General features: G+C 31.9%; 1 protein-coding gene across 2 annotated transcripts; it reads left to right on the top strand.

Moving 5' to 3' along the window:
* The first annotated feature begins 691 nt into the window (after positions 1-691).
* LOC134696445 (arfaptin-2-like) lies at positions 692-14,310 on the top strand. 2 transcript variants are annotated; one of them, XM_063558259.1, is made up of 6 exons: positions 692-788; positions 3,566-3,797; positions 5,126-5,536; positions 6,103-6,196; positions 7,150-7,324; positions 9,073-14,310. In XM_063558259.1, exons 2-6 carry the CDS (start codon positions 3,578-3,580, stop codon positions 9,223-9,225), a joined length of 1,053 nt encoding a protein of 350 aa, XP_063414329.1. In that variant the 5' UTR covers positions 692-788; positions 3,566-3,577; the 3' UTR covers positions 9,226-14,310. The 2 variants fall into 2 exon arrangements, with proteins under 2 accessions (XP_063414329.1, XP_063414330.1); XM_063558260.1 differs by having other exon boundaries at positions 704-769.
* The last annotated feature ends 10,005 nt before the right edge of the window (positions 14,311-24,315 follow it).

Below are 24,315 nucleotides of genomic sequence, written 5' to 3'. Positions count from 1 at the left end.
CCACTGAGGTGTGGATTATTTTACTGATTTCTCTGTTCTAACTTCTTTTGATACACATAACTAGCATGTTCCATAGAGGTATAACATGCAGCCAGTAAAAAATAAATTAAAGTTGGTATTCAAGTAATTTATACGCATAGCCATATTTTAACCCACTTCTTAAGTCTGCCGCTACTGATTCTTGTCGACGTCGATTTTTGACTAAGGAGGGAAATGAAAACAGTTTAATTGAAGTTCTTGTTTTTATCTAAACTTATTTCTACTTTTGTTATTTACTAGAACGTTTTCCTGTAATTTATAAAAATGGACAAACATTGATAAAAATCTAGTTTTCAGATTTAAAAAGGGAGGTAATATTTCGTCACAATATGTCCCTTCAGCTTTTTAGAGAGCAAACATTTGTTTGATACAACTGTTCCTTCTACCGATCGTATCTAAGTACAAAACTAAACCTGGTACCAGTACTAATGATATATATGCACGCCATTAAAAAAACTATGTACAACAACCTACCAGTTTAAAAATAAAAAAATGATCAACAAATTATTTAAATTCATAAAAATATTAAAATTTATACAAATCATGACAAAATTTACATAAAAACATATTTTTGGGATAAAATACGATGATTTTTATTACAAAATCGATCAAAATGTAAAATAATTAATCGTCTGGTTTTAGACTAGATTGTGGTGACGTCAACACCGACAACTTGTCAAGACACACGGACAGAAATAATAGGAAAACAACCAACGATAAAACAAATACAGTAATTTATAAGCCACACCGTAAGCGAAATGTCAAGCAAGCAAATCCCCCATAGCCAATTGAAACCTTGTCTATGTTAAATAGAAACGCATACGTAATTTCAAAGAACGAATATGATATGATTTTCTCTCGATAAATTAAAATGATTGAAAAAAAATTGTGACCGGCATCTGGCATGACGAACAGTTACACGCTATCATCGTTTGACAGATAGTTTCATGGTTTAACACGGTTTAAGTACATGTTGATTTGCAAAAACTACAAAAAATCAAGACCTTACTAAGTAATTATGTTATTCAGTCTTCACGCTTGGCCTACAGACAATACTCAGATACTTGTAACAGTAAATTCATGTCACATCAGGGGCGGATCCAGCCATTTTAAAAGGGGGGTTCCTAACTCAGGACAAATGGGAGGGGGTCCAATTACATGTCCCCATTCAAATGCATTGATCGTCCAAAAAAAGGGGGGGTTCTAAACATTGGATACCCCTGGATCTGCGCCTGGTCACATTGTCATCAGACAAGCTCTGAAATTGCACAGGTTTTTTCACCCAGTTAGAGCTATCTGGGACCCTGTGTAAACAAAGCAATGTGTGTATTAAAAATTCAAAGAAACATGTTTAAACTACAGCAGAGGTCATGGAGGTGTAGCATCCAAATATACATTGGTTTAAAGTTAGGAATTCTATAGGGTCCTGTAGCAATTTATTCAGCATGGGAGTGTGGGGAAAATTTGGGATAATTGGTGTAAAATCCTGCATTCTAAACATCTCCTGACACTTAGATTTCATTCCAACCCCATTTTTATGGCAGGACACCTCTGTTTTTTTAAGGCAGTTAAATTGCACGACTAGATACATCAGTGGCGCACACACATTTCCTGGATAAGTTTTACTCAGTATTTGAGTTAATTTCCAGTACTATACAAATACAGATACAGATGAATCCATGATATCTCGGCCTATAACAAAATCGGACTATAACAAACTCGGCCTTCAAAAATCGGACTATAACAAACTCGGACTATACCAAACTCGGACTACTAGAAGAATATAAGTATAATGTTGGTTGTTGTTGTTATTGGAAATAAATTTTCAATTCTTAATTTATAGTGAATTTTTATCTTCAATTTATTAAATAATTTATTTTTGAACATTTTTGAAGGGGATAAAAAAAAATACGTTAACAAGATATATTTAAAAATAAAAACACAAAAAAAATCTTTTTGATATTCATATATTGAAAATTTGGGCGATATCTTTTTGCGCCAAAAAGTAACTCATTTGCGCCACAACTTAATTGCGCCAATACTTCTTTCGGGCCACCTATTTTTCAAAACTATAGGTATCATTTGCGCCAATAAAATAATCATCTAATTGCACCAATTTTATTTATTTTTATTTGAAATGATTCAGGACCGTTATTGGTTCTTCTGTTATTTGGAGGAATTTCTGCCCATACTGGAGGAGGAAACAACGCATTATCCTTTATGTATGTTGATAACACTTAATCAGCGAATGATTCTACATTGTACACAGAAATTTTAAACATTTTTCTGTAACAAGCTTCTGATTTTGACGGCAACAAGGGAATATAATGTCCATTCTTAAAGCCATGTATATTTTAAAGTTGTTTGAAATATTTTGGACAACATTTATAAAGGTACCATCACCAAAAAAATCCTTTGACACAGAAATTTTAAATTAGACTCGCTTCCTAATAAAATTATCCTGCTTTACACCACCAATATTCTGTGAAATTCTGCTTGATTTTTAGATTGATTTTTCTTAAATTTTATGAGTGTTCAGATGCATCTTAAGTGGAAAGTTTAGCTACAGTACATGTATGATATAATAGATAAAACATGTACAGAGATGATATAGGTAAAACCAGAGACATATAATATATTATATGTCTCTGGTAAAACATATTTACAGGCAAATGTGGCGCAATTTCATTTCATTTATTGGCGCAATTAAAACCATCAAAATAAAAGAGAGTGGCGCAATTAATACCTTTTCAAAACTGCAATTGGCGCAAATTGGTCGGTACCCATGTTGAAAATGATAATGGATTTTTTTTCAGGTTATTTTATAGAAATATTTGGTAAGATCAAAGAAATCTCTGTTGTTTTTTTAATTTTACTCCAAATCTATTTTTGGATACATGTATAATAAATGTTTGCCTCGGCTTGCCTTTCTAAAAACATTGCATCTGTTTGATGTGACCATTTGAATATAATTACTTTTCAATTGCTGAATCCATTACAGATTAGTGAAATCGTTAAGAAGCCATTCACTGTCAATCAAATTTGTCTTTGTTTATTTACTAATCATAAACACCACGATAAAAACACGAACACACGCCAATCATTAAAATTTCTTTTGTAAATAAACATCATAAATCACAATAATATTTCAAGTATAAGTTAATTAACCTCATTTAAACATATCTAAATCAACTGATGTAGCAAATATTAATCCTTTCTATATACGATCTTTTTTTTTTCAAAAATATTCATTATAATCAGAGACATATAATATGTCTCTGTTATAATCTCATAAATTCGTATATAATTTTAATATATAAGATTTTTTTTTATAACAGTAAAAAAAAACAATCTTCTAATCGCAGTCCGAGTTGGTTCAATATATTTCTGCATATGAATAATGGTAGGCCGAGTTTGTTATAGTCCGAGTTAGTTATAGTCCGATTTTGTTATAGTCCGACTTTGTTTTAGTCCGAGTTTTTCAGCAGCGATACAGATACAGTTGACGTATATTTTCTATTTTTAGTTACATGCAATTATGGCAGGAAGAGATATGGTTAATGGTGGAGGAGAAGTCGATACTTTTGAGAAAGATTTGAAAGAAATTTTAGAAGATGGGCCAAACTTGAATGACATGCATAACACAGTCCAGACGGGATCTCCACAGAAAATAATGACATCATCATATCCGGGCGGATCAGGTTCTTTTGATAACACTGGATCTTCTCAGCTACCTAGATCTCAAACTATGCCACCTGGTGTGTGTTTCTGCTTCTTGTTCACAGATATTGTTAATCTACAGTATAAGTGAAAATTACAGTATAAACTTAAGTTTTGTTTGTCATCAGTTGTTTTAAATGTCTTTTTTAACACTTTTTTTTCAAAAGTTTTGAAAACCTTTAGATAGGAATATGAGAAAAAATCTGTTCATTATTCGAGAAATAGAAAAAAACAAAATGAAAATTGGAATAGCTACAGCTAAGGTGCATGTTATATGTTCTTAAGTCTGCTTGTTGACATTCTAAACATAGTTTTGCTGTTTTGGAATCTCGTGTATGAAGTTTTTTGATAATTTCTGCGTTCTTTAAATATATTTTTTAGATTCTGTTATGACAAAGGGAAAAGTGAAACTGTCCAAACATTTAAGTACTTGTGCCTATTATAAATATTGTATTTCGTGGAGGAAAAATCTCCTTAAATACATTTGATACACATTATTAAAATTAAATCATTAGCTTAAGATGGTTTACTCTGGTTTCTCTCCACAAATAAATAAGAAATAGAAAGGGAAGATAGGAATCATGACATTCACTTCTAACCCTCCTACATGTACATCAATTTTAATTTGGAAGCTTTGGAATTATAAGCCTTATGGGCTTTGCTCATTTTTGAAGGCCGGACAGTGACCTATAATTGTTAATGTTTGTGTCATTTTGGTCTTTTGTGGATAGTTGTCTCATTGGCAATCATACCACATCTTCTTTTTTATACTGAGACCTACAATAAAACAAAAGGGTTATTTCTGAATACTGGGAATACAAACTAATCATCTGGAGAGTTAAATCTTAGTTTTCATCAGAAACTTTTGTTTTATTCATTTGAATATATAATCCATGACTTCATGCAATGGTTTATTGGAATGGATACCTGCATGAAATACAAGAAAAGCATTTGTTTTTGGTGGTGGTATCCCAACTATTGATTGGCATGTAAAACCAGGGTAAAATCTTTTTTTGCATGAGGTATGGGGTTGATTATTTTTGGCATTTTAAAGACAAGATAAAGCAATAAACCCATTTACCTGTACATTTTTGTACCTATGAAGATTAAAACATTGGTATTTCAATTGGTTTGGGTATACGATCTACCTACTGCTATTAACACATTATCATACATTTTGGAACTGGAGATTAAAGATCAATATATAGACCTTTTTCAATATTTATAAGTTTGGAATTGGATCATAATATCTGATACTAATTATCATTAACATACATATGTATATATTAATCAGAAGTAAAAAATCATTTGTGTCATAATGTTTAGTTCAGATGAGAGGATAATTTGATATTTTATTTTATTTCAGCAACAAGTCATGTATCATTATCAAATAACCAGGCATCCAGCAATGGAGACTTCTTACCTAAAACTGTACAGACAGCACAATCTAAAATAGAAACCATCAAATCATGGAGTGTCAACACCTTCAAATGTACTAAACAATACATTGCTGAGAGACTGGGTAAAGGTTCAAAAACCGTTGATCTGGAACTAGAAGCACAAATAGAAGTATTACGGGATATGCAAAGAAAATATGCTAATATATTAAGACTGGCCAAGAACTTAAATAGTCATTTCTGTAATGTTGTACAAACCCAGAGAGCATTAGGTGAAGCCTTCTCAGAACAAGCTCAACGTTCTCCGGAACTTCAGGAGGAGTTTTCATATAACTGTGAGACACAAAGGGCTCTGGTCAAAAACGGGGAAGTATTATTAGGTAAGTTTGTCATACAATCAGAGGTTTAGCCAGCTTTAAAACCAGGTTTAATCCACCATTTTCTACATAAGAAAATGCCTGTAGCAAGTCAGGAATATGATAGTTGTTATTCATTCGTTTCATGTGCTTGAGCTTTTGAATTTGCTATTTGATTAGGGACTTTCCTTTTGAATTTTCCTAGGAGTTTAGTATTTTTGTGATTTTGTTTTTTAGTCAATTATTACCAGTTTAATGATGGATGAGCACTTAATGATAGAAAGAAGGTGTTTTTTGTATATATATGCAATAAAGGTTTTAGATTAAATTCTCTATAATCTGCAAGTGAATTCTAAATTTTTGGGGGCATGCTCAGATGCTATTTGTAAAACCTGATCATTGTGGAAATTGTAGTTATTGATTAGAAAAATAATTTAAATGGTTTAAGAGGCTAACACCGTTAAGGATTTTTTTTATCACCCTCTACTTTGTTGAAAATATGGTAATTATATCTTCTACTTTGCATAGTTGTCTCTATTTCATATGTACTCCATGTTGATTTGAATATACATTGTTCAGTTTTCTTTCAGGAGCAATGAATTTTTTCACATCAACCATTAACACTTTATGTAACAAGACCATGGAGGACACACTGTTAACAGTCAGACAGTATGAAGCTGCAAGGTAGGACATTATAATTAGGAATTAGTGCACATTTAACTGGATACAAATATGTAAAAAGAAAAAAATAGAAAGGTGGCAGTACAATAAGAAAAGGGTAAAACTATTCTAGACCTTTATATATTTTTGTTCAAGAATAAGAAACTTTAAAAATAAGATGTAAAGCATCTTACTTATTCACTTCATTCAGTACATGGCTGGAAATAGAAAGGCTAACAATAAATTATCTCAAAAAAATTTATAGGAATATTTAGATAGAACTGTATATTGTTCTTCAAACTGTTTCAGTAAATTATAAATGTAACATGTGTAACATTGAAATAAGCAAACCACTGTTTAAAATGACAAATATTAAATAACTTAATTTCAGCCTTCCATGACTCGAAATTTTTATTTTAAGATTAGAATGCCTACTTACAACTTCATTATTATCAGTTAGCACCTATACAATTATTATTTTTATTATACCCCTGCTTAAAAAAAGGGGGGGTATACTGTTTTACCTCTGTCTGTCCTTCCGTCAGTCTGTCAGTCAGTCCGTCCGTCCCATGAATATTTTTCGTCGCATTTTTCTCAGGAACTACAATACAAGGATTTCTGAAATTTGGTTTCAGGGTTTATCTAAGTCAGCTATACCGTGTGATGCGTTTTCAGATTGATCACTCAACAACTTTCTGTTTACCGAACACTTGTATGATTTTACACATGATAGCCAAGTTGAAAATTTTCGCCACATTTTTCTCAGGAACTACAATGCAAGGATTTCTGAAATTTGTTTTCAGAATTTATATAAGTCAGCTATACCGTGTGATGCGTTTTCAGATTCATCACTCGACAACTTCCTGTTTACAGAACACTTGCATATTTTTACACTATTAATATTATCCACTTGCGGCGGGGGTATCATCAGTGAGCAGTAGCTCGCAGTTTCACTTGTTTGTTTTATTTTACTACAGGTTAGAGTATGATGCTTACAGAAATGAGATGGAAGCTCTACAGTTAGCACCTAGAGAGTCAACATCAGCTTCTAAAGTGGATGGCTCCAAGAGAAAGTTTGATGAACATAAAGTCAAGTTTGAAAAGCTTAGAGCAGATGTGTCTATAAAACTTAAGTTCCTAGATGAAAATAGGGTAATAGTCAAATTCTTAATCTTTTTTTAAAACCAAAGTTAAGTAACATGATTAAATCTTAGAAGATCTAATTTACACTTGTCAGAAAGGCTTTTAAATAGATATAAACTGACAGACAAGCACATGTATGCAATTGTATATGATGATTTCATAGTTCTGTTTGATTTCATGTCATAGATTAAAATTATGAGAATTGTTGTTTTACATTGATACAAATGATTTTATTTGTGTGGGTTTTTCCTGGTGGCACCCTTGTTTCATGTATTAATGCTGAAATTCTTTACTTTGTAATTACTGAACACCCTTAATAGTACATGAGTAACAAATTAAAGGATGCCTGAATTTGGATTCACATGAGATGAGTTATTGACTTGCAAATAAAACATGATAACATTTTTAGCTCACCTGACCTGAAAGGTCAAGTGAGCTTTTCTCATCACTTGGCGTCCGTTGTCTGTCGTCCGTAAACTTTTACAAAAATCTTCTCCTCTGAAACTACTGGGCAAAATTTAATCAAACTTGGTCACAATCATCCTTGGGGAATCTAATAAAAATGTGTCCGGTGACCTGGTCATCCACCCAAGATGGCCGCCATGGCTAAAAATAGAACAAAGGGGTAAAATACAGTTTTTAGCTTATAACTCGAAAACCAAAGCATTTAGAGCAAATTTGACAAGGGTTAAATTATTGTTCAGGTCAAGATCTATCTGCCCTGAAATTTTCAGATGAATCTGATAACTCGTTGTTGGGTTGCTGCCCCTGAATTGGTTATTTTAAGGAAATTTTGCAGTTTTTGGTTATTATCTTGAATACTTTTATAGATAGAGATAAACTGTAAACAGCAATAATGTTCAGCAAAGAAAGACCTACAAATATGTCAACATGACCAAAATTGTCAGATCCCTTTATAGTCAATTTTTAACCACTTTTCGTCATTTTTTGTAACTTGTACAAAAATCTTCTTCTCTGAAACTACATGACCAAATTAAACCAAACTTGGCCACAATTATCATTGTGGTATATAGTTTTAAAAATGTGTCCGATGACCCCGCCTACCAAAGAAAATGGCCGACATGGCTAAAATTAGAACATAGTGTTAAAATGCAGTTTTTGATTTATTTCTTTGAAACTAAGACATAAAGGGTAAATCTTTCAAGATGTACATGTTCATTAGAATAAGATCTATTCCCTCACAAATTTTCAGATGATTCTGACAACTCATTGTTGGGTTGCTGCCCTAAAATTGGTAATTTTATGGAAATTTTTCAGTTTTTGGTTATTATCTTGAATACTATTATAGATAGAGATAAACTGTAAACAGCAATAATGTTCATCAAAATAAGATCTACAAATAAGTCAACATGATCAAAATTGTTAGAGGACCCCTTAAGGAGTTATTGCCCTTTATAGTCAATATTGAACAACTTTTCGTCATTTTTGTAACTTGTACAAAAAAAGTGTCTAATGACCCAACCTACCAACCAAGGAGACCGACATCAGTAAATACAGTAACAGGTGAGCGACACAGGCTCTTGAGAGCCTCTAGGTTTTTTTTTAGGGACAAAATTGTATCAAACTGACTGCTAACTGTCTTTTAATATTCCTCTTTTATATATGTTTAAAACCAATCAATAATTGTATAGTTAATTTATTTAGTAAATTCTAGTTTTTGCCTTTTAGATGTATAAATCTTTTCTGCTATTCTTCTATTATTGTATAATAACATCTTATTAATTCTTTTATTTCAGGTAAAAGTCATGCACAAACAGTTGTTATTATTTCACAACGCTGTATCAGCTTATTTTACTGGCAACGATTCAGCATTAGAGGCAACGTTAAAACAGTTCAATATAAAACTTAAACCAGCGAATACAGAAAAACCATCGTGGATAGAACAATAATTTTATTGTAGCTTTTTTCTGTTGAGATTTTCTTTTTTGTTTTTTTCTTTTTTGAAGTATTTATTTTATTCATTTAATGTTTTATTTTATGTTATGTGATACTTACAAATCCCTAATTATGTCTTGTTATTTTTGTCCATTATATATATATATCAATGTGAGGGATATAATTCTGCTGATTGGACATTTATTTGTTAAGATTATGTAACTTACAATTATGAAGTTAATCTGTATAAACACTTGGTAATATTTGAACACTAATGGAAATTCAAATGGCTAATTACTTGATCAATGTACACATTTTTATCTATATCTGCAAGAAGGAGTTTGTGATAGTAATTATTGGTCCTCAGAAATGGTAAAAATCTTCACTCTATTTTATTGATATATGAATAGAATGATGCAGTTTGATCACTTAAATATCACTTTTATATCATAAGCATGTTGAAATTGGCATAATTGACCTTCAAATGGCTACTTTACAAACTTTTTGGCAAATTTTAATATGTGCCGGACCTTAACATTTAAAGATATTTGACTTTAACGTCACATCATCTTTGTATCAGAAATCCTTTAGCAAATTTTGTCTTTGGTAAAAAATGTTGAATATGAATACGAAAGTTTTATTTTGAATCGGTTAACGTATAAAAATACAAACATAATGCTCTCAACCCTTTCCTCCATAGTGACGACTTTTGACACCTGTGTAGTACCTCAGTTGAAACGCTTTGACTACAAAGTGTCTACAGTAGACTTAATAGAATTTGTATCCAATATAAAAAGGAATACCGTAGGAATATCCAACTTTAATTCATTTGATGAAATATTTGTTTTTCGCAATGCATTAATACTTTAAAGCACATTTATAGCATTTTATTGAAAAATTCATATGCAAATCAAGTATGCAAAAAAAAATTCAATTGAGGAAAGGCTTAAGAGCTTTTTACCAAATATAAAATAGCATAAACACAACATTAAAACACAAAACATGCAGACAAGATATATAACAGCACAGGCATATTGAAAAACTTGCAATGCAGTACTTAAATTTTTTTTCTCCTAATATCCAAATCTTAAAAATCAGGTTATGTTGGCGATCTTCCAAATCCAACTGTTTAGATGGTATTTATTGAGAACAGATAAATTATTTTGATTCTGGGATTAATTTACTCTTTAATTTCAAGGCTCCATATTTATTTACATTTTCTTACTTTCTCCGCAGAAGAAAAGTTTTTAAATATTTTTATTTCTTAATATTGTATTTAAGATATTTTTCTTTCTTAAAATACATTATGGTGAATTAAAATCTGATATATTTGAGCAAGTTTTATTTTATGCTGAATTGAATATTTATTTACATAGTGAAACCAAGTTGATAGTGTTGTCTAAAGTGGTTATTAGTGGTTTGCATAATTAACACTCAAAAATAATTAAGTAGTTTATTTATTTATTTATTAATTATTGCAATGTAAGTAATTTTGTTAAATGTTTAAAAGATGTGACTGTCACAATAAATCCAGTCCATGTCTCCAAGCACACCAGGGGTTAAATAGATGCTAGTAGTATTTTTGAAAAAAATAACCAATAGATTTTAACTAAACCATCAATACTGTTTTTCATTAATTATTGTAGCAGACTAGGATAATGTGCAGATTTAACATTAAGATATAATTTAGATAATATCTCTCCTGGGCATCTAGGATTTTCAGATTATTTTAAAGATTAAACCAACAAATGCCATATAATTACATTAAAATTGAGTTCTTATACAATATTGAACCAGCAATATTGGTTAAGGACATGGGAGTCATTTAGAAACTCACAACAATTGTTAATGATATTTTCAATGTCATTTATTTTGTATATAGATATATATATATAATGCATAATTGAGAATTTAGCTATTCACAAAAGTTGTTTAATTATTCTCAGGATCTTTTACAACCAAACTATTTCAGTAAAATCCACATTTTTAATATGCATATGGTTAATTTATTAGTTGGAAAATTAAATGAAGACATAACATTATAACAAATTTTAAATTCAATGATTTTAATTTGGTTAGATTTGAGAATAAGTGATGTATTTTTGTAGATCTAAACTTGCATTCAAATTTATAATGCTATTTATTAAATACCAAGATAAGTCAAATCTGTAATAAAGAAAAATTCCAACCTGAAATTGTAAAAAAAGTTATTTCATGTCATTATAAATTATTATTTTGGAGGTACTGTATTATAGATGTAATATATTACAAAAATATATATATACTGCAAATTGGGGGATGTGATACTAGATAATTTCCCTTTATTTTTATTTTTTCCTCTAAGGAACTACTATAAATTATTGAAATATTTCTTGATTTTGGTATTTTTAAGGCGTTTTTTTTTAACATACCAAAAATATTGGGAAGGGAATTTGGAGATTTTTTGTTGATTAAATGATGTTATATTTCAAATATTAAGGTTTAAGTTAACATTCTGTGATACTATAGATAAATGAAAATTCTTACTTGTAATATTTTTTTCTACAACAATATCACAAGGACGCAAAAAAGTGGAAATCTTGGTAAAACAAGAATAGGTGAAAGATATTTCCTGATTTCTCCATTTTACTAAATTTTCACCGACTGATAATTTTCTTTCTCAGCACAGTAGACTGTTGTGAAAAATTATCGCTAGAAACTAAGGGAGCATGTGTCGTTATCAAAATTAATAACGTTGTCGTGATAAGCAGATTGTCATTGGTCATCTTAACTTGATTGCTTTTCTCACTTCGGCGTACTGGCTAGAGCGAAAAAATCAATCTCATTAAGATGAACAATTATAATCTATAAATACACAATCATCAGCTGTTTTCAAGACAGTCGTACCCATAATCAATAAAGTGCAATACTGCAGTCAAACTTCCTAGATTACAGTGCTTGCTTAGCTGTAATTTTAAAAGCTAGTTATAATGCTAAGTATATAGATGCTTAAGAACTTATATTAAACTACTGACACCTGTATAAAATGCTTGTGTACATATATTTATCCTGTCAGTAGTTTAAATGCTTTTGTATTATAAATTCTGTTATTGGGACCAAACTGAATTTTATGAGTTGTGAAATGTATGAGAAATGGCTGATCACTCAAAACACATTGTAGAATATTCATTTATCAGTACAGAAATTAATAATATATAATATTTCTCAACAATTGAACAATATATGATTAGTTGGAAACAGAAAAGCTTGTACATTTGACTCTTTGAAGTATGAACAATAGATCCAACAATGTGAAATCCAAATGTATTTAAAATATGCTAGTCATTGGTGGAGGGACTTTTGTTTGAGCTAAAGTGAATAAGTATATGTTGTTACATTAAAAATTTCAAAAATGCCATTATTTGAATATTTCATTTCAGTTCTAAACATAACATGAACAATACTAATAATTCAACCAATAAATAAACCTAATGTAAAATTAACACAAACTTTATTTGTTGTCTCTTTGACACATTCTCGTTTTCATTTTCATTTCTATTGATGGTTCATCTGGCATATTTTGGCCATGCTAGCTGTTGCTGTTGTTTGACAACTTTTGTAAAAAAAAGAAATACTGATCATCTGTATCTTAACTTGGTCCGAGTTATTCCTAAAATGTGCATAAAAGTAATGTCTGGTTATGCTAGGGTAAAGCCATTTTGTGATTCTGTAGGTTAAAATATCCATCAATACTAAAACAGAATGGTAATAGCTTAATTTGATTATTTTCTTCTCTGAAAATAATCAGCCATAATTACAAAAGGGTTGGGAATTAGTTCTTTAATTTCCCTCTCAGAATTTTGACCCCTACCTTCCAAAGAGCACAAGTATGTTTTGAAGTGACTAAAACAAAATAAAACTTTTTTTTTCCCCTGTGCACATAGGAATATGACTGGGCTGAGTTTTGATACACCAAGTGTTAGAACAGTAACTTACATTCATTTATGAATAGGACCATTTAAATAATTAGTTTCCATACCATGTATTTTGATAGTTCAAGACAATAAGTCTTTCAAATCATTATTTGATATGTTGCATTGTTTTCATAGATCATGTTCAAGAATTTCAGCATACTGTGTTGTCATAAATGTGAAAAGAAAGAATTCCATCCATATGTAAACTAAGTAGTTTTAGTTGATGATTATTTATTTTTCCTGAATAGGTTGTGAATAAATTTTAAAATGCAATTGTGATACTTTCTTCCTACAAGGAAAATGAAAACATTATGTTCATTATCAGTAAAACCAAACAATTCATAATTCTTAGACTCATGGTAGGGTTTAATCAATTTTGCTGTATTGAAAGGAAGGAATTGATGAACATTCTTAAATTTTTATGGATAAAGCTATGTCTCTGCATTCCTGTAGCTGTAAACATTTATTGCTTTAAAAGTGAGTTTTTTTAAGTTAGTCAGTAGTAAAGCAATGAAAAAAGCTTATGGAAATACTCAAATATCCTTATACTGGGTAAAAGAAGGGTTTCATTTAGATCTTGTTTTGATAGAAACTATGACACTATATGTCATGACATTTTAATAAATTTATATAAGAATATAATATGCAGTGCTATACATATAGTTTTCTTTTTTTTCTGTCTAAATCAATAAATCTGTTATAATATGGTTGTGTAAAGCAACATCAAACAATTAATCCCTGTCTAGATAGTAAATTGACTGCCAAAAAAATAGTTTAAAAATACTTGAATATGCAGATTATGTATAGCGTTTTTATTCTAAAAATTCAAATTTCACTATTTTGTTGAGATTTGGAAGTTGTCTGAAATCAGCAATATTTCTCAGTTGTAACTTATAAGTATCATAATGAAATTAATTGTACATTACAAACATTAATAAGGTAAAGGAAATATATCCATGTCTACGAATAAAAGGATCATGTGACACCCTGCAGCATGTTAGAAAACATCTCATTTCATTGTACTCCAGTTTTATTTCATGTATGTTTGAACACTTTATCATGTGTAAATAAATGTTAGCAATTCATGTGTATCACAATGTGAAACAAGCTATCAATGGTATCTTAAATAAAAAAAAATGAGGATAACTTTGTATTGATCAGTTTTTATACGCCTGTCAAAGTTTTGACGGGACGTATTATGGTATACAAATGTCCGGTGTCCATCTGTCCGTCCGTCTGTCTGTCCAGCGTAAACTTGTCACAGTGTAACTTGAGAACGACTTATCTAAATTTCATGAAACTTAATATAGTTGTTTTTTATGATGGTCAAATGATCTGTATACTTTTTGGTGAAAATAAGATTTAAACTTTTTGAGTTACGGCACTTTGTAACTAAAACAGGGGTGTGTTTTTTATACGACCGCAAAATTTGAAAATTTCTTCGTCGTCGTCCGAATACTTTTAGTTTTCGCACTCTAACTTTAGTAAAAGTGAATAGAAATCTATGAAATTTTAACACAAGGTTTATGACCACAAAAGGAAGGTTAGGATTGATTTTGGGAGTTTTGGTCCCAACATTTTAGGAATTAGGGGCCAAAAAGGGCCAAAATAAGCATTTTCTTGGTTTTCACACTATAACTTTAGTTAAAGTTAATAGAAATCTATGAAATTTTGACACAAGGTTTATGGCCACAAAAGAGAGGTTGGGATTGATTTTGGGAGTTTTGGTTCCAACAGTTTAGGAATTAGGGGCCAAAAAAGGGCCCAAATAAGCATTATTCTTGGTTTTTTCGCACAATAACTTTAAATTAAGTAAATAGAAATCAATGAAATTTAAACACAATGTTTATGACCACAAAAGGAAGGTTGGTATTGATTTTGGGAGTTTCGGTCGCAACAGTTTAGGAATTAGGGGCCAAAAAGGGACCCAAATAAGCATTTTTCTTGGTTTTCGCACCATAACTTTAGTATAAGTAAATAGAAATCTATGAAATTTAAACACAAGGTTTATGACCATAAAAGGAAGGTTGGTATTGATTTTGGGAGTTTCGGTCCCAACAGTTTAGGAATAAAGGGCCCAAAGGGTCCAAAATTAAACTTTGTTTGATTTCATCAAAAATTGAATAATTTGGGTTCTTTGATATGCCAAATCTAACTGTGTATGTAGATTCTTAATTTTTGGTCCCGTTTTCAAATTGGTCTACATTAAAGTCCAAAGGGTCCAAAATTGAACTAAGTTTGATTTTAACAAAAATTGAATTCTTGGGCCTCTTTGATATGCTGAATCTAAACATGTACTTAGATTTTTGATTATGGGCCCAGTTTTCAAGTTGGTCCAAATCGGGGTCCAAAATTATTATATTAAGTATTGTGCAATAGCAAGAAATTTTCAATTGCACAGTATTCAGCAATAGCAAGAAATCTTCAATTGCACAGTATTGTGCAATAGCAAGAAATCTTCAATTGCACAGTATTGTGCAATAGCAAATATTTTCAATTGCACAGTATTGCACAATAGCAAGAAATATCTAATTGCACAATATTGTGCAATAGCAAGAAATTCCAATTGGATTTCAATTGGAGTTATCTTTCTTTGTCCAGAATAGTAGTTGAATCAACTTAAATCATTGTTTTATACAATATACAATGTATATTCACTTTTACTACCAACTGATAGATTAAAACAATCTTTACCATTCAGTGATAACAAGCACTTTTTTTACATTTTAATATTTTATGATGTATTTAAATGAGTAGTTATTGTTGCAAACTTCATTAGAAATTTGAATTGAGATCAGTTTTGAAATAAGGGAAAGGGGGATGTGAAAAAAAATTGGGGGGTCAATTTTTTTCATTTCAGATTTCATAAAAAAAAAGAAAATTTCTTCAAATTGCTCAAAGGCAAAAAAAAATTTTTAAGTTCATTAGACCACATTCATTCTGTGTCAGAAACCTATGCTGTGTCAACTATTTAATCACAATCCAAATTTAGAGCTGAATCCATCTTGAATGTTGTGTCCATACTTGCCCCAACCGTTCAGGGTTCAACCTCTGCGGTCGTATAAAGCTGCGCCCTGCGGAGCATCTGGTTTTCACATGTCGCACCATATCTCAAAAACGATTCTTGATTATTGCTTAAATCTTTACACACTTCTTAGTTATATTAATCTTAATATCTGTATACTTTTTGGTGATGATTCAAAATTTCATTTTTGAGTTATTGAGTATTTTGTAAAAAAAGGGGAGGGTTTTTTACATGTCGCGCCGTATCTCAAAAACGATTTATGTTTATTGCTTAAAACTTTACACACTTCTTTGTTATATTAATCTAAAGATCTGTATACTTTTTGTTTTGATTCAAAATTTTATTTTAGTGATATTTGTAAAAAAAACCAGGGTGGGGGGGGTTTCACATGTCCTGCCGTGTCTCAAAAGCAATAAATGGTAATTGCTTAAAACTTTCTCAGAAACATTTATGATTATTGCATAAAACTTCCACACAAGACGTCGGGAGTATCATGCGCTCATGGCCCAGCTGTTTATTATTTCACCAGGACAGTAGTCTTGCTATAAAACCAGGTTCAATCAACCATTTTCTACATAAGAAAATGCCTGTACCAAGTCAGGAATATGTTATCCATTCGTTTGAGCTTTTGATTTTGTCATTTGATTAGGGACTTTCCTTTTGAATTTTCTTCAAATTTCAGTATTTTTGTGATTTTACTTTGGATCTGTTTGTCTAGATTCAGTTCTCCATATTCATACCAGGAACTTGATGTATTGGATTTGCAGTGTTTTATACAATGATAGAACTTTCTATACATAATACAATTTTATGGTCCTAAAGAAAGCCACCTGTTTAATCCCTTGACATTTATTACAAAACCTATCACATACAAGTCCAATTTTAGTTTTTGAATTATCTCTTTTAAATGTCGTCTTTTGTCGAGCCTGCAACTTCCATCACAGAAAGCTTTACAAAGGGATAGTGATCCAGCGGCAGTGACGTTAACTAACTTCCTTCAAACTTTATATTTTAGAGGGTAGAAGACCAAGATGCGTCATACTTTGTATATAGATGCCTTATGTTATGAAGTTTCTGTCTGTTATACGTCCATTGTCCTTCAGCTTATTTTCATGGTTCAGTGACTACTTGTAAAAATATGCAGATTTTTAGTCACCTTCTTCCATGGTCCAAGTGAGCTTTTCTTAGTGAGTTTTCGAAAACTTTTTACATTTTGAACTTCTAAAGAACCACTGAATGGAATGAAATAAACATGGCATGAATGATCCTTATGAGTTGCTGGCCAAGTGTTGTTACTTTGTGGCTGATCCATCAGTAATAGTTATCCCATAAGGACGCAGTGGATCAGCATATACACTGGATTTTGATAGTTACTCTTTTCCGTATAATTAATTCTAAGTTATATTGTGCATTAGGCATTCCCCCAAAAATGTTACAAAACAGAGGAAAGCATGCTAAGCAAAGAAACTGAAGCTGGGGTGATCTGGTAGAGACGATTAGGTTCAGATCACCACTGGTAGAAAAAAGGAGCTGGGATGAAATCAAAGATGGCCTCCAGCAAGGGACTTCGTTTAACATAGGACCCTATGGACAATACATACAAATGTCTTCTTTTAGAGAACCATTAAATGGAATGAAACCAAACAAGGCATGAATGTTCCTTATGAATGCTGACCAAGTGTTGTTACTTTGAAGCAGATCCATCATCCAAGATGTTCACCAGATGGGGACTTTGTTTAACATAAGACCCTATGGGAAATACATACAAATGTTTTCTTTTAGAAAACCTCTTTATGGAATGGAATAAAACATGGCATGAATATATGTTTCTTGTGAGGTGCTGACCAAGTGGGGTAACTTTGAAGTCAATCCACTATCCAAGATGGCTGCCAGAGAGGGACTTTAGTTTAACATAGACCCTAAGGGAAATATAACAAGTGTCTTCTTTTTTAGAGAACCAAGGAATGAAAAAAACATGGCATGAATGTACTTGTGAGGTTCCGACCAAGTGTTGTTACTTTGAAGCTGTCCCATTACCCAAGATGGCTGACAGAGAGGGACTTAGTTTAACATTGGACCCTAAAGAAATTGGTACAAATGTCTTAAATTAGAGAACAACTAAATGGAATGAATCAAAACATGGTACAAATGTTCCTTATGAGATGCTATCCAAGTGTTGTAACTTTGTAGGCGATCCAAGATGACTGTCAGCAGGGGACTTTTTTTTAACAAAGGACCCTATAAACAATACATATAAATGTTAACCACTGAATAGAATGAAACCAAACATGGCATGAATGTTCCTAATGAGGTTATGACTAAGTGGCTTAACTTTGAAGACAATCCACCATCAAAGATGGCTGCCAGAGAGGGAGCTTAGTTTTTAAAACTTAGGGCCCTAAGGGAAATATAACAAATGTCTTCTTTTAGAGAACCACAAAAAGGAATGAATAAAAACATGGCATAAATTTTCCTTGTGAGGTTACGACCAAGTGCTGTTACTTGAAGACGCCCCATTACCCAAGATGGCCACCAGAGAGGGACTTAGTTTAACATAGGACCCTTTCGGATATACATACTAAAGTCCTCCTACAGAGAACCGCTGAATGTAATGAAAACATGGCATGAATGTTCTTATTGAGGTGCTGCCCAAGTGTTGTTATTTTGAAGCCAATCCATCATCCAAGATGGCTGGCAGAGGGGGGGCTTAGTTAAACATAGGGCCCTAAGGGAAATTTAAAATGTCTTCTATTAGAGAACCACTAAAAAGAAGAAACAAAACATGGCATGAATGTTCCTTGTGAGGTTGCGACTAAGTGTTGTTACTTTGAAGCTGATCCATTATCCAAGATAGCCACCAATGAATGGAATGAAACAAAACATGGTATTAATGTTCCTAATGAGGTGCTGATCAAGTGTTGTTACTTTGTAGCAAATCCATCAACCAAGATGGCTGCCAACAAGGGACTTAGTTTAACAAAGGACCCTATGATAAATATATAGTTTATATAGAAAACTGATAAATGGATTGAAACATAACATGGTATGAATGTTTCTTTTGAGGTGTTGACCAAGTGTTGTTTTTTTTTACGCTGAAAGTAAAATTCCAAAGTCCCCAGTCATCTTCTGCAGTTTTAATGAATTTATTGGTAAAATCTGTAAAATTTACAAAAGTCTTCTTGATTAACTTCCATAATCAATATTATTCAACTTTGGCTCAGTCATTATAAAGGGTTATCTGTTATGACTTTAATCTATTTTTACCTGATTTCCAAAACCAAAGTAGAAACAGGTGAACAACACTGGCTCTTGGGAGCCTCTAGTTTTTTATGATAATTTTTCTCTTATTATGAATAATAATATAACTAGAATGTGTGTACCTTGCACCTGTCAGACAGTTTTTCATATGACCCTGACCTCATTCCATGAATCAGCGAACAAGGTTAATATTTAGTGGTCAAGTCCATATCTAAGATACCATAAGAACTAGGTCTACTTTATTTGGTAGAATAAGATGGAAGAATTGTACATGGTGTACATCTGCCTTTGACCTTATTTTCATGGTTTAGTGGTTAAAGTTAAGTTTTGTGTTTTGGTCTTTTTTTCTAGTACATTTGTACTATTAGTACTACAACCAGAGTTCATTTTTTAAAACTTTAATGGTCCGGAAGAACACACACCTGAATTATATATCGATGGAAAGAGGAAAACGTGTACAATAAGAAAAGTTGGGTCGTAAAAAGGCAAAGTGGTCACAATTTTGTAAAATTGAGGTCAAAGGTCATTTCTAAAAATATCAATATTTCAACCACAAGGACAAAAAGGAAAAATATTCTGAGATTTATTGAATAGAATGCTACAAAAACGATTCAATCATAAGCATATGCTATAAACGATGTTAAAACGACAAATTTGACTACTGATATGAAGAGCTGCCATTACAAAATGGCGTTGATTTGGAACCTTCTGATTTTTTTTCCATTTGAGACATAGCAAAAGAAGAAGTAGCCTTGACCTTTTCACATCCATAAACTTTCATATTGTGTATAGTGTTTCACTAAAGGATATAACAGAATTATTTTCTAATCTATAAAACACCAGTTTATCAAATTATTGCAATATTTTTTTCTATCTTTGAAAAAACAATAATCAAGCGCTAAAACAGTGTTTTTAATTTTGCATCTTTGTGTATTTTGTGAAAATTAGTTTCTAGTTATAGATAAATACAAATTGTGTATTTGCAAAGTCTGGACAGAGCAGTTATAACACAAAATATACTAAAGTCACCCGAGGCGAATCCGAGGTTTAAAAACATGAGTGTAAAAAAAAAGTTAGTTTGGTGCATGAACATTTTTAGTGGGATAATCCTGGTAAAAATGTTAACTCATTAATTTTTTAAGGGAAGGATGAAAAATTATACAATGCAATGCCAATTTTCTAATGTTGTAATTCGAAATCAGTTATATAACTTTTAAAAGCGACACACAATAGCTCAAGAATTTATTAAATAGGGACATGAATCAATCTCTTAGTCATCATATGCGGATTCAGTACGCGTATTAGCATTACAAGACACTTCCCTTTTTTATAAGAAGAAGTTCGGCGCAGGACAGAGTTTATTCAAAGCAAACATAGTTTTTGAGTACAAATGCTATCTGGAGCGAAAATACCGGCATGATTCGGCCAAACGCGTCAGATATAGTCTTATCTTTGCATAGGAAACACAAAAGCAATGCGAGTACAAAGTTTCGATCAATGTTCGTGACCCATATTCCCATATGCATATGCATGATATATCTGCACTGCCAATCCCAAATGTAATGGGGCGAATGTTGCTACAGAAACGATTGATTTTGTAATAGCCATACATTTACGAATTTTTGTTATCTTTAGGGACAATGTACGGTTCAGAAACGCCTTTGTGTTATTTTTCATCAATTAACTAACACATGTTGTTTGAGCCTAGGCTCCGTGTTGAAGAACGGACATGACCTATAATGGTTTACTTTTATAAATTGTGACTTGAATGGTGTGTTGTATCATTGGCACTCATACCATATCTTCCTATATCTATTAAGAAGATATGCGGGCATCATTTCCATAGAAATACCAAAGCGAGGACATAGCTCATAAGAGCACTGGTGGCAGGGTGAAGTAATTGTTCATCTTTTAATGTATCCTTGATATTTTCAGACACACCTTGGTGTAATTCTGAAAGTCTTAACATAGACTTCAATTTTCCTGCAGCAGATATTTATTGAGTTTAGAGCTAAAGATATAGGAAGATGTGGTGTGAGTGCCAATGAGACAACTCTCCATCCAAATAACAATTTAAAAAAAAAAAAGGAAACTATTATAGGTCAATGTACGGCCTTCAACACGGAGCCTTGGCTCACACCGAACAACAAGCTATAAAGGGCTCCAAAATTACTAGTGTAAAACCATTCAAAAGGGAAAACCAACGGTCTAATCTCCATAAAAAAACGAGAAACGAGAAACACGTATATATTATATAAACAAACGACAGCTACTGTACATCAGATTCCTAACTTAGCACTAAACTCTATATTTCATATCCCTTGGCCCCACTGTGTCTGAATTGTAAGGTGTCACACTGGCTATAGTTAGTTCTGGAGTTTGGCAGTTTGGTAGGCATCAGAGACAATCTTGTGTAAAAGTGATCGGTATATGTAGAGGATGTGCTGCAGCTTTTTCTTATGGAAGAACAAATCATATCACTATAACAATCGTTATTAATGAACTGACAGCAAGTTCAAATTCTAATTTCTCAGTAATTGTTTTACTTAATTGCACAGGTGTTTACTTCAATAAGTACTTGGTTATGCATGGATAAATGATTACTCTCATTAATAAGCCGACTTAAAAGACTGTCAATACGTTTAGAAGAGTCAGTTTTCTGTAGTTTTCTGCTTTTTTTTATTTAAAGGTTTTTCTTTTACACAAAAACCCTGTTTTCATATCCAAACTACAAGGAAGAAACTGAACGCGAGATCGTATAAAAGTGTCAGGTTGTGAGGATAAATGTCGATCAGTTTGATCACATATATGGATTGCTGTTGTTTCTAATTTAAAGTTCCCCAAGGGTGACTGGGGAAACGAAATATGGTCACTTGGTCTTCTCCTGATCGGCAGTAAAACAAAGTGGGGCGTCCGTTTGGCTGTGAGGGATGTATCAAGTTCGCAGTCACGTCCGGCCAGAATGGGGACGTTAAATCCGATGCCTCGTGTAAAGGGAGTGCCACGTAATTTTCACGTTAAAAACCCTTGCAACAACTCTTTGATGGGTCCGTAGGTGGCCTGTTGCAATGGAAAATTTCTGTCCCAATCCAATATACTAGTACATCGTTTTTATTTTTAACTTGTTCTCGTCCTGAACATGCATGAAATATTTTCCACTGGACGTTAAGCAACCAACAATCAGTCAATCAATCTAAGTTAAAGACGCACCAATTTTTCCTTCTGGTACAAGCCTCATAACATCACTGATGATTCGCCCAAGGAAAGCAGAATATCAAGAGAAGTTGGTTTTTGCATCACCTTGTCACACCCACCCCCGGACCACTAGCATGCATATTAATTACTCTAAGACTAAACATTGACATACAATGTATTTTCACACAATACCAACTATCGTCATTATCCGGAAAAACCTCTTATCCGAAGGCTTTGGTTAACTTTTATAAAAAGTCAAAATTTTATTAACAAAAATATAACTTATTTACAGAAAATACACGAAAGAACAACTATATAAATTCAAATCACTGAAAATTAAATTAACTTCTACAAAATCTACATAATCACATCGAAACTATCAAATTAATTGTGAAGGAAGAAATAAATGGTGGAGCTGATTGACGGATAGGAAATTTCCGTAATTAAAAAAGGCACAAATGATGTTTTTATTTTTGAGTTTTTGACACAATTGTTTGGAATTTGCCCAATAAAATTTGCATGCAGTATCGCAATAACATGTTTTGTCCTTTCATGTCAAATACTGTTTTTGAATCATATGATTTCTCGTTTTCAAAGAAAAACGCGTTAAATTTCTATCTTAGACTAAATAACAGCCAACTTTAAGTTTGAAAGAATTACTTGGAGATGGTATTATATTTATGTCTTTATCATTCCGATGATCCTTGATGATATGTGCATAGAAAATATTTACGAAAATAGCGGGAAATTTAACCAAAGAATATAATTTTGGATTTAAAAGTAACTACCCAAAACCGTAAATTGAGGGGTACCCCCATTAAAGGGATAAAATACAAAAATGTGACCATAGAAACTTTTTACGACCCGACAGAAATTAAAATATAGATATTATTCTATCAATTTAAACAATTTGCAGCCGTGTGTTATTCCGGACCATTAAACTCCTCAACTAGGCGTCTTTTCGATGTCAGTTGCAGTACTATATTATGCAATAGGTAAACTATTGGCTGTATGTACATGTAAGTCTGGCAGGTTTTATTTTAGTGACAAAATTTTCAAGGTTCTTTAGCAGTGTTAGGTTTTCATGTTTTGGTCTTTTTTTCTAATACTATAAGCAATAAGTCAACTATATTTAATGCATATATTGATTGTTATGTGTACATGTTTGTCTGGCATGGTTCATCTCACCTTGACCTCATTTTCCTGGATCGTGTTTAGTTAATGTGATACTTGTAGTAAAGCTTTATGTTAAGGACTCTCAACACGAAATCAATCGTTAGTAAAGCAGATGAGACATTTCAGAGTGTGCACTATTCACCATTCATGCTTCAAAGCTGTCATTAAATTAAAATCTAAAATACTCTGTGAAATATACTTTCAGCTGTTAAAATTTATCAGAGCAACCAGGTGCTCCGCAGGGCACAGCTTTATACGACCCCAGAACAGATGTTGATACTGTCTGAATTTGGATTGTGATCAAATTTTTGACATAATATAGGTTTTTGTCACAAAGTTAATGTGGTTAAAGATCTAACAAATCTATTGCACATAACTGTACTCTCAAATCGTATTTTCTTGTTAATTCGACATGTTGATACTGTTTATAATGCTTTTTTGTCATTTTTTATTTATATGGATCTTGTCTGTATACCAGCTTTGATTATTTGTAATAT

Source organism: Mytilus trossulus, chromosome 14, assembly GCF_036588685.1.
Source record: "Mytilus trossulus isolate FHL-02 chromosome 14, PNRI_Mtr1.1.1.hap1, whole genome shotgun sequence".
Classification (NCBI taxonomy): Eukaryota; Metazoa; Mollusca; class Bivalvia; order Mytilida; family Mytilidae; genus Mytilus; species Mytilus trossulus.
This window is presented reverse-complemented; position numbering and strand designations above follow the sequence as displayed.

Bases quoted from the DNA above. Each gene is read 5' to 3' on its own strand.
- LOC134696445 (XM_063558259.1), top strand. From the start codon at position 3,578: ATGGCAGGAAGAGATATGGTTAATGGTGGAGGAGAAGTCGATACTTTT. The intron at 5,537-6,102 runs GTAAGTTTGTCA...GTTTTCTTTCAG, and splicing joins AAACGGGGAAGTATTATTAG to GAGCAATGAATTTTTTCACA. The intron at 7,325-9,072 runs GTAATAGTCAAA...CTTTTATTTCAG, and splicing joins AGTTCCTAGATGAAAATAGG to GTAAAAGTCATGCACAAACA.